We start from the raw sequence: 15,414 nt of genomic DNA, 5'->3' as shown, positions 1-15,414 counted from the left end.
GAAAAGAACTTGAACCCTTTTCTCATCAATCGTAAATTCATACATATGAGCTAGCAGTGATCGGTGATCCATGAAAAAAAATAGTAAAACACAAACCCTCGAAAAGATAACCTAAAGAAAATAATAAGGGATACAGTGAAGAAGTGAGACAACAATAACAACAATGGAGTCGGCAAAATGGATCCTTACCCTCCAATTAGCTTTATTCAAGGTCATATTTGATACAAAGCCTAAGCTATGCATGTCTTTCTTCGATCACCATTTCTCCTACGGTCATTTTAGGTCTACCTCTAGCGTTTTTAATTCCTTCAATCCGAATCAAATCACTCTTTTATAATGGATCGGAGGAACATCCAAAGGCCTTCATTGAACATGATCATGCTATCTCAAACGATTTTTTCGTAACTTATCATGTATTGAAACTCCCCACAAACCACTTCTAACATGATATTCCATACTTTATCCTTCCTAGTTTTGTAGGTTGCGGGACAGTTAAATTCATTTATTTATTTTTCTTTCGTTTTTTACAATTTTGGGAAGGAGAGTGAGGTTTCAAGGTATAAGAACCTTCATTGTAGCGTGTTTCTCCTCTCCATTCTTTCTCCTTTTCTTTTTTTGGTATCATTTTTGCTGTGCGGCACCGACTCCTCTTATCCCATGTTGACCCACAGCGCACTCTGCATCAAATCTACAGTTCCCCTTTTCAACCCTCTTTCCTGGACTGGTCTTTCTATATATGGAGTTTCCTTTCAGAAGTCGAACCTCCAACTCTGCTCTCACATTGCTTGGGAAGAAGAAAATTCACTTCAATTAAGATTCAGTTCAAGTAAAATGCTGTCTTGTTTCTTGGCCCAACCAACACTGTGTTGTGTAATTATCCCTCATTTTAAATTAACTTTGTAGTGATTCCTACTGGTTCTGAGTTTTGGAGACTGAATCATGTCTGGGTTCTCTCCATCTGGGTATGTGGCATTCTTATGAATCTCCCTAAACTTTTAACTGATCCATCGCCCATTTCGTTTCTGCTTTGAGCTGAATACATCAATGCACGTCAGATCCCTTCTCTTAAAATTTCAGCATTTAGCTAGATAGGCTCTGTGCCACACTTCAGTTATGTAACTTACCTGGACGTCAGATTATCATTCTTTCCAATGGCAACCCGATTTGGATTTGTTTTCAAAGAGAGCAAACTTCCATAATTCTGTTCTGGTCTCCTTTCTCTGTAAAACCAATAGAAGGACGTCACTGTTTCTCTGAGTTACGCATAATGGAGGAGACGTTTATACCATTCCGAGGAATCAAGAACGATCTTCATGGAAGGGTGATGTGTTACAAGCAAGACTGGACGGGAGGTTTCAAGGCAGGCTTCGGGTATATATCTACTTCTTCTTCCCTTGTCCTTGTTTGTGAGGAAACAAACAATCCATCATCTGATTTTATTTGATAGTGTTCAGATAGAGATTTCTAATTTCTTTTTCACAGACAGATTTTATTTGATATAAAATAGACATCTTAGCCTGGTAATGCCATTTAATCTCTTTTTTTCCCCCTCCCCCTGAAGGATTTTGGCTCCCACCATGTACATATTCTTTGCTTCTGCAATCCCAGTTATTTCATTCGGTGAACAATTGGAGAGAAATACAGGTACCGTTAGTAAATTGCTGCTCTACTTGTCTTCAGTCTCTTCTAGTCTACTTCGTATAAATTATGATTTCAAGCAAGACTTTTTGAGAATTGTATTGTTCATATACTCTACCTATTGATAGCAGATGGGATTCTGACCACAGTTCAAACATTAGCATCTACTGCATTGTGCGGGATTATACACTCGATTATTGGAGGTCAACCTTTGCTAATTCTAGGAGTTGCTGAGCCGACTGTGCTTATGTACACATTCATGTTTAACTTCGCCAAAGATAGACCTGATTTGGGGCCAAAGCTTTTCCTAGGATGGACTGGATGGTAAGCTGTTTGATGCTGTTTTACAGAGAGAGACGACACTATTATTTTGGTAGATCTGATTTGTATTGTAAATTATGTATTCATCTGGATGGACAGGGTATGTGTGTGGACTGCAATCTTGTTGTTCTTGCTGTCTATTCTAGGAGCTTGCTCCATTATCAATAGGTTTACTCGACTGGCGGGGGAACTCTTTGGTCTTCTCATTGCAATGCTCTTCATGCAACAAGCCATCAAAGTAAAACTAGATCACTCACTCTATCTCATTTACTTTCTTTTGTTAAAATTGAAATCTTGATGAAAGACAAGCCTACCATTTACCTTAAACAGTTGGGATCTTGAGTTCAGCTAAAATGAGGTTTTTCTAGGCTTCATCCATCTATTTAACTTGTTAATGTAAAAGAATCATGTTCAGTAATTTGTACTGTGGCCTTTGCTCCACTCTCTGTTCCTAGAACTGGAAGGAGAACATATGAATTCTAATCTTTTATTTGTGAATGGGGTACCCTAGGGACTTGTGGATGAATTTCACATACCCAACAGAGAAAATCCAAAGTTGACTGAATATATACCTTCTTGGAGATTTGCAAATGGGATGTTTGCCTTGGTGTTGTCATTTGGCCTTCTGCTTACTGCGTTAAGAAGCCGGAAGGCACGGTCGTGGCGATATGGATCTGGTATGTCCATTGGAATTTACAGTATCTTTGATTCCTAAGTGAAGTTATAATGGTTTAGCTGTTTGTGCTATTATACGGAACGGGAAAAGATAACATCGTTCTCAACTGCCACCTAAATTACCTGAAGTTCCCAAATCCTACAAAAACCTTTTCTGCTTAAAACTCAGCTAGGTTTCTAAAAACTTGTTTTTTATGTTCAAATTTTTAAGTTCAGTTCTTTCACAGGTTGCCTTCGAGGCATCATAGCAGACTATGGTGTTCCATTGATGGTTTTAGTCTGGACTGCCGTTTCCTACATACCAACTGGCAATGTCCCAACAGGGATTCCACGGCGCCTTTCCAGCCCAAATCCATGGTCACCTGGTGCATATGAGAACTGGACTGTCATCAAGGCATGTTTTCTGTTTTTTTTTTCTTTCTTTTATTTCATTGTATTACAGATAGCTTGGTCCTTGTTCTTTTAACAGGCACTAATATGACTGATAGTTCATCAAACTGACAGGACATGCTAAATGTGCCCATTCTATACATAATCGGAGCTCTTATTCCAGCCACAATGATTGCAGTGCTTTACTATTTTGACCACAGTGTAGCATCTCAACTGGCTCAGCAGGAAGAGTTCAATTTGAGGAAGCCAGCTTCTTTCCATTATGATTTACTTCTTTTGGGGTTCATGGTATGGAAATAGCTCTTGTTGCATGCTTTCTTTGCTTACACAGTTTTGTTTTTCATTCTGCTGATACGTTGATGGTAGGTCATATTGTGTGGTCTTATTGGAATCCCACCAGCAAATGGTGTCATACCACAATCTCCAATGCATACAAAGAGTTTAGCTACGCTCAAGCACCAGGCAAGTAATCTTGAACCACTTCTTTGCAATTCAACCACTGTGGAGGCCTATAAGTTTGCTGAGGATTCTAGAGCTTACCCACTACTCATGGTTGATCCAGTAGTTCAATTGAATGTTACTTAATGTTCTCAGAATTTTTATAACTGGGTCTGGCTGAAGTACTGCTTGAGTCACCTGATGTATTCTTTTCCTACTAAATTCAACTCGACAAAACCTTATCCCTATGAAATGGGGTCAGCTATAGAGATCCTGTTTTGCAGTTCAACTTCCAAATTATTTATTCTATACAGTAGTATTTCTTTTTATACTATTGTTCACAATTATCTTTTCATTTACAACAAAGTCTCTGTATCTGCAGTTGCTACGCAATCGTCTTGTGGCAACAGCACGCAAAAGTATGGGTAAGAATGCAAGCTTGGGGCAATTATATGGAAATATGCAAGAGGCTTATCAGCAGATGCAGACTCCATTGATCTACCAGCAACCAGCCGCTCAAGTATCTTTGGACATCTTTGGTTTTAAATTTTATTAATTATAATATTGTTGCTTTTTATTTTTTCTGGACTAATAGATAACAGTGGTTGTAAACTTAAAAATCAACTGAGGACGAAGAAATGTCAAGCCATTTTTGAGACAGTACATTTAGAAAGTAATTTGTGGCTAGGTCTGAAAACTGCCCCCATCCAAGCCATGTTCTCCCAAGTTAATTTACATGTAGTGGTGACTAGGCAAGTCAACAGTGACAGCCTGCGAATAACATTTCTTTTTATATCATAAGTACATTAGCTCATATATAATTTCTCAAGGTTTTCTTTAATATAATTTTCTGGCTAATCGACTGTGATTTAAGGCTTTTGTGACATGGCCTGAAACATGAGTTTCTTGATCAGGGACTGAAGGAACTCAAGGAGACTACAATTCAATTGGCTTCAAGCATGGGAAATATTGATGCTCCAGTTGATGAGACAGTATTTGATGTTGAGAAGGAGATTGATGATCTTCTGCCTATTGAGGTCAAAGAGCAGCGGCTTAGCAACTTGCTTCAATCTTTGATGGTGGGAGGCTGTGTTGCAGCCATGCCTATCCTTAAAATGATTCCAACTTCAGTATTGTGGGGCTACTTTGCATTCATGGCTATTGAAAGTTTACCTGGCAACCAATTCTGGGAGAGGATCCTATTGCTTTTCACTGCTCCAAGCAGAAGATACAAGTATCTCCTAAGTCACTTTTCTTCATTTCTTATTATGATCAGTTCATAGCACCTTCCATTGGTTTCTAACGAAAAATAACCAACTCATGCTTTTTACAGAGTGCTTGAGGAGTCCCATGCCACTTTCGTGGAAACTGTGCCTTTCCAGACAATTGCATTTTTTACACTTTTCCAGACAGCTTACTTGCTCATTTGTTTTGGTATTACATGGATTCCAATTGCTGGGGTCCTGTTCCCTCTGATGATCATGTTTTTGGTTCCTGTGAGACAATACATCATGCCCAAGTTGTTCAAAGGGGCATTCCTTTCAGATTTAGATGCCGCAGAATATGAAGAGGCACCAGCTTTACCACTGAACCTAGCAACTGTAAGTTTTTTCTCGTTTTATGCTCTGAAAAGTTCTACAACCCAAAATTTATAAATCGGTACCCCCTATATTTTGAATGTTCATATATTTTTACTAAAAGTATTTACATAAATATTTGCAAGTTGGTACCTACATAAATATTTACACAAGTATTTGTCACTCCCTAGAAGCGGGGGTAAGGCTGTGTACATTATGACCTCCCAGACCCCATAGTGGCGGGAGCCTTGTGCACTGGGTACGCCCTTTTTTATTTGCAAGTTGGTACCTAATTAGGAGCTATGATCCTTTTATCCCGCAATACTTCATGAAGAATCACAAACAGATTTACCTTTCTAAGATATTCATTTTCTTAATTTTGCTTATAGCATTCTTAATGTGGTGTTAGCAGGAGGGAGACACGGTTGCAAGAGCTTCTTTTGCAGAGGAAGATCTTCTAGGTGACATCATTACTCGAAGTCGAGGTGAGATAAAGCGTATATACAGTCCAAAAATAACGAGTTCCACAGCAACTCCATCAAAAGATCCCAAGAGCCTTCAAAGTCCTCGGATCTCAGAGAAAGCATATAGCCCTCGTATAAGTGAACTTAAAGGGGATAATAGTCCCCAGCTTAGTGGGAGAGGACCCTACAGTCCGAAGACTGGAGAAGCAAGGCCATCTAATTTGGGACAAGGTGCTCGGAGCTCAACTTCAACTTAGAAAGGATTGAAGTTTTAACACATGGAGATATAGGAATTTTGTGGTCGTTCTTTCTCTGTGTTTAGTTGTTGTGGACTGACCTTCATGTAAAATCTTTTGCCTTCTGCTCCTATCTACCCAATGGGGAGTTGTAATCATAGATAAATAGCAATAATACAAATGTGTGTTTTTCTGTTCAGCCATTTTGTTTATGAAAGAGTGCTGTGTTCAAAGTCTGTGTCTTGTTGGTCTATACAGCATGGAAAAATTGGGGGGAAAAGGGGGGGGGGGATCATGATGAGTCAATTGAAAATTGAAGAAAATGACATGCAAAAATATGTGGTAATTGAGTATACTATGAGTCAAGCAGTAAATGTGTTATGTAGATGGTGACTTGGCAGTGTTGGTGATCCACACTAATTTTGTTTCAGATAAACTGATTTGTTCTTTCATGGCTACTTTATCAAGAGATGAATGCTAACCTTGACTCACTTAGTCTGCGTACATTTCAACTGGCTAGATAATTAAAGCAGAAAAGTGGGTTAAATAAGTGGCTCTTTCTTTATAAACTGTGCAATCCATGTATTTATATTTGTTTTCTGTTCTTTCCTTCACCATTTGAAAGAACAATTAATCAATACGGCACTTAACACAGTTTGGGCTAAGATGGTAGGTATGGTGAAGAACCTAAAGAATGTTATTTCCTTTAACTACATGTACAAAGATTGGAACTTTTTCTTGGCATTAAAACTTGAAAGAGGATCCACAAATTGATAAATGTTTTGAAGATTATGAAGGCAAAAAATCCAAAGATAGTAGATCTTATCACACCCATACCCTTTTAAGTCAATTATAGAATTGATAAATGACATGAATCTGAGATGTTTCAAGAACAACTATAAGATATATTTTTTTCCCCTTCTGCGACAGAGAAGGAAGATGAGCTTAAGGTTTCCCCTGCATCATTAGTGGTCTGTTTGTTAGTTGGACACTCGCTCTATTGGTTTTTTGTCCTGCAACTGTAATGGCTGGGTCTATGGAGTTTAGCAACTTAATTAACAACTCTCCAAAGCAATTTAACTTGGATTTAGTCTTACATAGATAAGTGGAAAGAGATTTTGATCCTTCAACGCCTTACGAGACTGAGGAGGCTGATGGATGATGTTAGCTTACCATCCAGACATCCCATTCTTCTTCTCCGAATGGTTGACTCAGGCACCCCCTGTTTCTCTCTGACATAGAGTTCCACTTGCTCTTGTCATAGGAAGTCTTGGCACAGGGCGTGGCTGAACCATGTCTGATTGGGGGGGGGGGGGGGGGTTGAGCTTGGGCTGTCTAAGAACCTTTATTTTGAGGATGCCCAGGAACAAATCCTAGGCCAATTAAGGACCAAATTTTGGAACCTCATGGGTAAGGAGCAGATAATGGAATTGATAGAGAAATTCATAGAACTAGGTGGGATAGGAGAGTTGATAAAGGGAATAGAGATAATAGAGATCATACTGAGAAACAGAAGAATACCTTGAAAAAAGTGAGAAAAAAAAAATATGATCTTTCTTCAGTCGAGAAATTGATGCAACGAAAAAGTCTTGGGAAGACATTTGCAAGATTGAATAAAAAATTACAAATAAAATAGAAAATATTTAAATTACAATAATTGGGATAAACTAGATGTTGCTGCATTGAAGGAACCACCATAGATTCAACAGTCCATATATGAACTTTGGAACCCATGTCATCATCATCCCAATATTGAAGAAAAGCAGCATAAAGAATTTCAGAAGAGAGATAGACAGAGAAGCAAGATGACTTCATGGTCTTCTAAGAGATGATTCCATTGCTTGTGGTTTTCTCTACCAGAATATAACATAGAAGAAATTGTTGAGGGAGCTTTATCTGTTCTTCCATGAAAGTTTTCTTTACTTGTAGCTCTCTCATGTTGGCTATAACTAAAAGAAGATAAAAGAAATGAGAGCGAAAGCGGATTCAAGGAGATGTTTAAATTCTGGAGATTACATAATCTATCTTACAAAATCTGTATATACCAATCAAACACTTTATGATCTCTATTCATTCTGCTTGATACATTTATTTAGAGAATTACCACTAATTATGTACTCACATTACATTTCGTGTTGTATTAATTCTTCCTCACAACGTTCAGCATTTGGACCATCACCTGTGTAAAATTTCATCGTCCACTAGAAAAAAAATTCTTGGGCGATATCCAAGTGAGAACAAAATCCAATGTATATTATACACATTCATAATCCATGAGAGAGAGAGAGAGAGATGGCCATGAGGTATGGGATGTGATAGTGAGAGAGAAGTGAGATGGTGGAGGGGAAGGATGGAAGACAGATTTAGGAGTTAATTAAGTGGAGATTAACTTTTAACTAAATATTAAGAGTTATATACTTACTTAAAAGAAGAAATGAAAAAAGAAATCCCTTATAATAATTTTAATCTAGGTCTATGAATAAATCTAGGATAAAGTAGAGAATTTAGGAGATGGGGAAAGATTTAATAGGAAAGAGAATTTTATGACATTGAATGAAATCAGATTAAGGAGATTTTGTTGGTAAGAATTTAGGTGAGAGTGTAAGAGAGGAGGAGAGGGGCAGGAAAGGGTGCATTAAGTCACAAGGTGAAGACAAGAGAATTGAACCTGTGACTTCCTAGAAGCTTGCACTCTAGGTCATGGCACCAACCAACTGTGCTAGCAGTTGTCTTTGAGATGGGTTCATAGTATTCATATTGTTATGTGTGTCTCGAATTCTTGTACCTATTTTTAAGATTGACCAGCTCCGACATTTTTTGGTGGCGACTCGAATGAGGTTTTTTCTAAGGTCTATGATGGTAGCGGAGGACTTGGGTCGTAGGCTCAAGCCCGGACCCGATGGATCGATCCACTTGGAGGAGTATTTATATGTTTTTCGTGTCTCGTTGTAAAAGCAAGTGAAACAAGTGAGATTTGAGGATTTTCAAGTTAGGGTTTATAGAAGGAAATCATTCAAAATGTGATTTGAATGGCATAGGTTCTACAGAACCGAACCACATTAAAATCCTCGTCTCATTTTCTTCTTCTCTTCTCTCCTTCTCTAATCCTTTCTTTTACAGGGTTTTTGGGTGAGAGTTCTTGTTGCCGTTTTCATGTTCTTGAGAGATCTCCACTGTAACCTTTCTTCTATTACATAGTGAATCATCTTCAGCTTCGCCCGTTGACATAGCAAACATCATATTGGTGTGTAAACCACATTAACTCTGTGTATCCATCTTTGATTGTTCTGATTTTTTTTTCTTCGTGTTTCGTGGTGTTTGTTTTAACACACTCTCTATTAGAAAACCTCATGGAACTAAGAAAATCTTAACCATCTCCACGCCTTCCCCACAAACCTTTAGAAAAAAAAAAATTTGCCATAATATGTTTGTATTTCCATTATTTGAATCGGAATTCTGGCATTAGTAAATTAAGATATACTCACTTTTAACAGCCATGGTGTCAGGGAAGCCCAAGGAACCTATTACTCTTTTTAAGGAGTCCATAAGATGATTGTTCCCAAAAAATTTGTGTTCTGATTAATATTTATCCACATGGAATTCCACTTATCAGAAGCCATATTTACAGACTAAAAAAGTCAAATGATATAATATGGTGTAGAAAGTGAGAAAACGATCCTGTGCATCCGGGCAGCTGGGCAGCATGTGCAGTGTCAAATTCAAGGCACTGCACTTTGACCGCCTTACCCCTACTCAGGCAAAGCGCTTGGGCAGGGATAAGGCGGTCAAAGCGCGCCGCCTTGAGTCTAGCATTGCACATGCAGCCCGGATGCAAAGGAGCCAGGTCCGTAGAAAGTAGCATTGGAAGAGGAGCCAAAATAAGATAAGATTGAAACAGCTTTAAAAGAAAGAAAGAAAGAGTAATAAGATAAGGTTAAAACAGCTTTAAAACAAAGTATAGATGATGAGGCTATCTAAGATCATTCTTTCAGATTAACTATACATCCATGGAATGGGAGAAGCAATAAGATATGACACTCTCAATTGCAGAGTAATGTGGTGTGTGTCATGGTATGGTAGTTCTCAAAGCTTTGACTTTATAACATAGTGTGAACAATCTCTGTATCTCTCTTTTAGATGTTGTGGGGTCACCTTAGCTAATTTCAGTATCTCTATCTTTACTTTTCTATGAAACTTTTTGTGTTTGGTTTGGTGCATGTAACTCACTCACTCATCATTGTGAAGAGACTACTGATTCGGTGATGGGACATTTCTCTTTCACTTTGATTGTGGCCCTGTGTGGTGTGGAATGTGATCCCTAAATTTAATTAAACTTTTGAACTGGACAGCCTTGTATTCAAATTTACACTTCTTGCTTCTCTTCCCAGGTTTCAAGAACTTACTCATACCCCACAGCCTAATCTCCTATCTTCCCCAACCCCCACACCCAAAAATAAGTATACTTTAATCTCATCCAAGGCCAGACTGGAAGGTCGGAAAGTGACCATACAAGGGTTATAGGTGTCAGTATCAGTATCTGTGTCGGTTTCGGTTGATATCGATACAGATCTAATGGAATCGGATGATTTCGGGTGTAAATTTAAAAATAAACCGCTTTTTGCTTGATTCACCCTTGGACCAAGGTAACCCTGGTTGTTTTCTGTTTGAGCTGGGTTAGGGTTGAGGCATTTGGATTCCATTGGCACCAGACAAAATTTGACATGACATGTAAATGTTCGGGTGTTGCGACTTGTGTTCAACTCTTTAACTGCCATGCAACATAGATGGATTGAAATTTTGTAGACAATTAGACCCCAAGAATTTCTATTCTCATTCAAGTTTCAACTTAATCCAAGTCGGCCAAGTGGTAAAACAAAAGCATTGACAATCTATTACTTCTAAGAGAGTACATGCATGGATTTCGAAGAAAAAGTATTGGTCATTCATGGGAAGTTAATTCCAATATATAATAGAGTATATTGAATTTGGATATAATATTTGACATGTGCTCAATCAACACCATTTATTTGATATGAATGATCTTAAATGGCTTTAAGTTGAAAAGTAAGAGGTATACGTGAAATTTTCAAGGGGTGTATGTGAAATTGTCAGAATCATAGGGGTGCATACGAAATATTGGGTCTATTTTAGGGGCATGTGTATTTAACTCTTTAAAAAATGGTATCAACAATTCCAAAAAAAAAATTGGTATAAGGATTGTATCTCTGTTGACCAATACCGATACGGTAAATCGGATAATTTTTCCCTCAATTTCCAATTAAAAAAACCATTGTTAGACAGATTTAAATGATCATTTTATTTGAATTTGACTTATTCTTTTTTTTTTCTTTTTTTTTTGGGGGGTGGTGGCTATCATAAGATAAAGCTGAGTTGTGCACAGTTATATAGGCCATTAGACTATTAGAGTAGGGCCAAATCAAATTGCTTGTCTTACCAGTTTGTTGCTCACTAGCTTACACACAGAAACGGGTCGGGCTTGGTGAATTTTAGAACTGGGTTGTTCTTGAGGCCCAGCTCAATAAATTGAAAGCCTGGATTCTTTTCCTGGGCCGGCCCAAATTATACATGTTGTAGAGCAGTGTTGCCTCCTCTCCCCCTGAGAATGGATCCTCTGCACCTACATGTGAGAGGCAACCACCTGTCCCTTTTGTTTTCACATATATCCCTTAAAACAAATTGGCTGAACCGGACTGAACAAACTCAAACAAATCCGTATATACCAGTTCCCTATCCGTCTGTCTTTGGTTTGGGAAATTTGACACTGGTTGAAAATCGAACCACACAGGAACTGACAAAAAAATCAATAGAAACCCGAAAACCAGGAAAAACCCACCTGACCGAGCCCGATAAGAGAAAACTGAAACCGTACCTTGCCTTATCAGGTCAGCTTTGGTTTGACCCAGACCAGCCGAAACCGAACTGAGCTGACCGTTTGACACCCCTTTTACATCACATGGAATACCTTATTTCATTGCTTTCCTTTAAAGGACTTTTCCGTTTCATGAGGCCCAACCTTTTCCTGGATCCGACTCTTCTACTTCCGCTTGCCCGGTACTGCTGTGCACCCTCACACACAGGCGTGGCAGAAAGTACCTCCTTACTCCCGCTCAGGCAAGGCGCTCGGGCAGGGATAAGGCAGTACATTCCGCCTTGCTTGTGTTTGGGGCGCACACGACAGTAGGGGCAGGCGGAAGTAGAGGAGCCGAATTGTTCCTCTAAATGGCTGACGAGGTCCAATAGACATTACCCATGTCCATGCTTGTCTTTGTATCCTTAATGCAAATTTTTGTTGGTTAAACTGTTTTTCTTGTAAGCAAAAGGTTCTCTAAACAAGCAATTGTAATTCTACTGTGATGAGGGACTGCTTTGGCTAATTGGAACTTTTATTTTCTTCTTATAATTTCAAGCCTTAAACAGTAGTTTTTATCACAAATCAAACTGTTCCTTTGGTCATCTAAAGCTTTTTTTGTGGGTTAAACATATTTATATCTGCTTTACATCATCTAATATAATACGATAAATCAACATTGGTCGATGTCATTCTGCGGGACCGATTGTGGTATGCCTTCCAACAGACAGTAGATGGGTGGAATTATAAGTGTTTGTGAAGCACCATAAGCATTCCAACAGAATGGATCCAACACAATCTTCCCTTTAGCTGGAAGAAGTACTACACCTGAGAGTGTTATGTTGGTGCAAGGGACAGAGTCACTGCAGGCAAAATGAATTGGGGGACTCCTCACATCATAAGTACCCTTTATGTTTGTATATGAGATGTTTGAAACAAAGACTGCTGATGTTGCATTAGTACATGCTTTGGTGAGGCAGTAGAATTGGTCAATGATGATTGGATTCCTCACAGTATCCATTTCCACATTGTTGAAGATCACTCCAGTTACCAAACCTGATCCCCCTTGCCACGTCTTGATCCGAACTCCATTGTCTGAATGCTTTATAACATAATTAGTAACTGTGATATTGGAGACACAAGCCCTCAAGTTGTGGTTACCTAGACTACCAATGCTGAAGATAAAAAGAAGAGGAGGTGAGTCATTTTAGGAAAGGTTTTATCTTAACTTTCCATTCATCCATAATCCAAACAGACTAAATAAGGGTACCTGATTCCATGACTTGGCCCACATGTGATGTTATTTATCTCTACATTATCACAACCAGCTCCGATCGAAATGCAGTCATCACCTACAGGAAGGTCCCATTGGTATATGACATGGTAAGCATAAGATTTTGGTATATATACAAATGGGAAGGTCAGGGAACCTGGCTCATACCATTGGAGATGACAGAATTATATATCCCCACAGAGTCTGTGTTCTCTATGTGAATTCCATCAGTATTGGGACTTAGAGGGGGTGAACTTATGGTGATTCCATCTATGTGGACACTCCTGCAACCATCAAATTTAAAGTGGAACTGTGGGCTGTTCTGGATTCTAAGTCCCTGTACAGTCAAATTGGAACTCATGAAGAACCTTATGGCCTGCAATCAGCAGCAGCAGAGATACTTAGCAAAATGCTTTACTTAAAACATGGAATTATTGAAATGCAATGAAGGGTTCAAGTGGTCTTACGACAGGGCTATCACAAGGTCCTGGCAAGGTCGTTCCGTTTATTCCCTGTTTCATTGATTAGGACAATAGAAAATCAACAATAGCTTTCCAAACTAAAGTTCTAAGAGATTTTATCAAGAAAATTTGGCTCAACTGTATAGATATGACTTTACCTTGTGAGGTTTGCAGGGAAGATTCCACCACTTCTCTCCTCTTCCATCGATAAGGCCACCTCCTTGCAATGACATTCCATTGATTCTGTAGAAAACTAGCCATTGGCGCTTGTCACGTTGTGGCCAGGAGTTGGGTCCGTTAGGTGGCATAAGAGTCCCATCAATCTTCTCAGAATTTAGAAAGTACCAAGGCCACAGGTAATCAGCATTTTGTTTTGTTGGTTAGAAGCTAAGAGTAAAAACATGAAGTTGAACAGAACTACTAGACTAGACCAACATTACCTGAAACACAAAGTTGTTTTGGCATGGGCCAGTGAAAATTGTAGACTGTATCATGAATGAGTAGACATTTGGAACTAGAAGAATTGCTGATCCAACTTCACAGGCAGCATCCCATGCCATCTTGAAAGCCTGTGTGTCATCAGAAATGCCATCACCAACAGCACCAAATGATCGTACATTGAAAATGATAGTAGAACTGGAAGAGTTCCCATCAGAAATTGGGTTAGCAGGCTCCGGTGGTGGAGAAGGGGTTGTTGAAGTAGGGACATTCAGATGATGTGCTTGTGTTTTGTGTGGTTATGCAGTCTAGTTTTGGTTGAAAGGAAGATTAAACAAATGGAAATGCTGTAGACCAGAAAGAACACCCGGGAGAAGTCCATTGCTTAGTTGAAGTAGCTCTGACCAGGAACAGATGAAACAAGGAGAGCTAACAACTTATAGAACCAACTCTCACAATCCTAAAAGTGGTCTAGTAGAGTAGCTGGGCAAGATAGTGCTTTCGAAATTCAAAGAACCCAAGTTGGATTTAGACATGGTTTGTCAGTATTCCACAACTAGAAGGGTATGGAGAATTCAAAACAAGTTACCTTCATTTCAGTAAGTCGATTCAAACATAAGACTTTCTTTGAATATGTTGTGACCACTGTAAGCACTACAACAACTTGCAAAAAATGAACTAAGTCAGCTCAGAGGACAGGTACAGGATCAACAAGGTTGAAGCCACTTTTATAACTAACTGTTACTGGAAGTTGTCTTGGTCATCTGCACCTTCCAATATATATTTTTTTAATCATTAGTTCAATGGTGGAACTGACCAATTCCATTTAGGAATGTCCTTTTTTAAGGATGTGGAATCTGCATGCGAGGACTGTGGGAAAAAGTAAGATTGAATAAGACTGGATAAGATAGGTAGTCGATGATCCCCCCCCCCCCACAACACCCCCGTGTTCTTCCCATGACTTTCATTTTCTTTGGTCCCAAATCTATAGGTATTTCAGCGCAGTAGTATATAAAATCAAATGCTTCTTTGTTCCCAATTTCAGTCTGATAACAGACCTGTTTTAAAGAAAAGAATAAAGTTGAAAACCCATCAAGCACATGAATTGAAAAGTCCAATGACAGGAGTTCAATACATTATCAATACTGCCATATAACTAATGTTGATGGATTGAGTTTTTGTTTGTTTTGATTACTTGAAAGTCTTATTTACCCAAAAAAATAAGAAAAAAGGATTGGGTTAGTGATAACAATCTATATTACCATTAGAGTAACAGTATTGGTATCATTGATGGTCATGAACATTGCTGTTATTGTTAATTTGTTATTGCAGCAAGTATCACAGTAGATGAAAACAGAGGTAAGAAGTTTGGTTTGGTAGTTGAACATTTTCAATTTTCAAGTATGGACAAAGACCTAGTCATGCTAAAGAGGTTGGCACTTTTAACTTTCTGCCCTAATAGAGATGGATAACAAACATGTAATTTCAGGATATAAGACTTACTTAGTAGCGCATTGGCATTGAATCTTGAAGCTTCTCACTTGCAAGAGGATTGGATTGAGTCATTGAAATACTTTTTATGGTAGACCGAAACCCTTCTGGTCATCTTTCCTATTTCATTAGTTCCGAAATCA

At 38.6% G+C, this 15,414-nt stretch overlaps 1 protein-coding gene and 1 pseudogene across 2 annotated transcripts; one reads left to right on the top strand and one right to left on the bottom strand.

Annotated features, from left to right (window-relative positions):
* Positions 1-948: 948 nt before the first annotated feature.
* LOC122657956 (probable boron transporter 2) lies at positions 949-5,938 on the top strand. Of its 2 annotated transcripts, none has more exons than XM_043852768.1 (12): positions 949-1,371; positions 1,562-1,644; positions 1,770-1,962; positions 2,059-2,197; positions 2,471-2,636; positions 2,862-3,028; positions 3,139-3,312; positions 3,391-3,486; positions 3,845-3,982; positions 4,377-4,696; positions 4,796-5,063; positions 5,452-5,938. In XM_043852768.1, exons 1-12 carry the CDS (start codon positions 1,268-1,270, stop codon positions 5,758-5,760), a joined length of 2,157 nt encoding a protein of 718 aa, XP_043708703.1. In that variant the 5' UTR covers positions 949-1,267; the 3' UTR covers positions 5,761-5,938. The 2 variants fall into 2 exon arrangements, with proteins under 2 accessions (XP_043708703.1, XP_043708701.1); XM_043852766.1 differs by having other exon boundaries at positions 5,449-5,938.
* A 6,278-nt stretch (positions 5,939-12,216) lies between these two features.
* Positions 12,217-14,576, bottom strand: LOC122657958 (annotated as a pseudogene).
* Positions 14,577-15,414: the final 838 nt, after the last annotated feature.

This window comes from Telopea speciosissima, chromosome 4 (genome assembly GCF_018873765.1).
Source record: "Telopea speciosissima isolate NSW1024214 ecotype Mountain lineage chromosome 4, Tspe_v1, whole genome shotgun sequence".
NCBI lineage: Eukaryota > Viridiplantae > Streptophyta > Magnoliopsida > Proteales > Proteaceae > Telopea > Telopea speciosissima.
Note: the sequence above shows the minus strand (reverse complement) of the source record. Positions and strands in the feature narration are given on the sequence as shown.

Bases quoted from the DNA above. Each gene is read 5' to 3' on its own strand.
- LOC122657956 (XM_043852766.1), top strand. From the start codon at position 1,268: ATGGAGGAGACGTTTATACCATTCCGAGGAATCAAGAACGATCTTCAT. The intron at 1,372-1,561 runs GTATATATCTAC...CTCCCCCTGAAG, and splicing joins GGTTTCAAGGCAGGCTTCGG to GATTTTGGCTCCCACCATGT. The intron at 1,963-2,058 runs GTAAGCTGTTTG...CTGGATGGACAG, and splicing joins TTCCTAGGATGGACTGGATG to GGTATGTGTGTGGACTGCAA.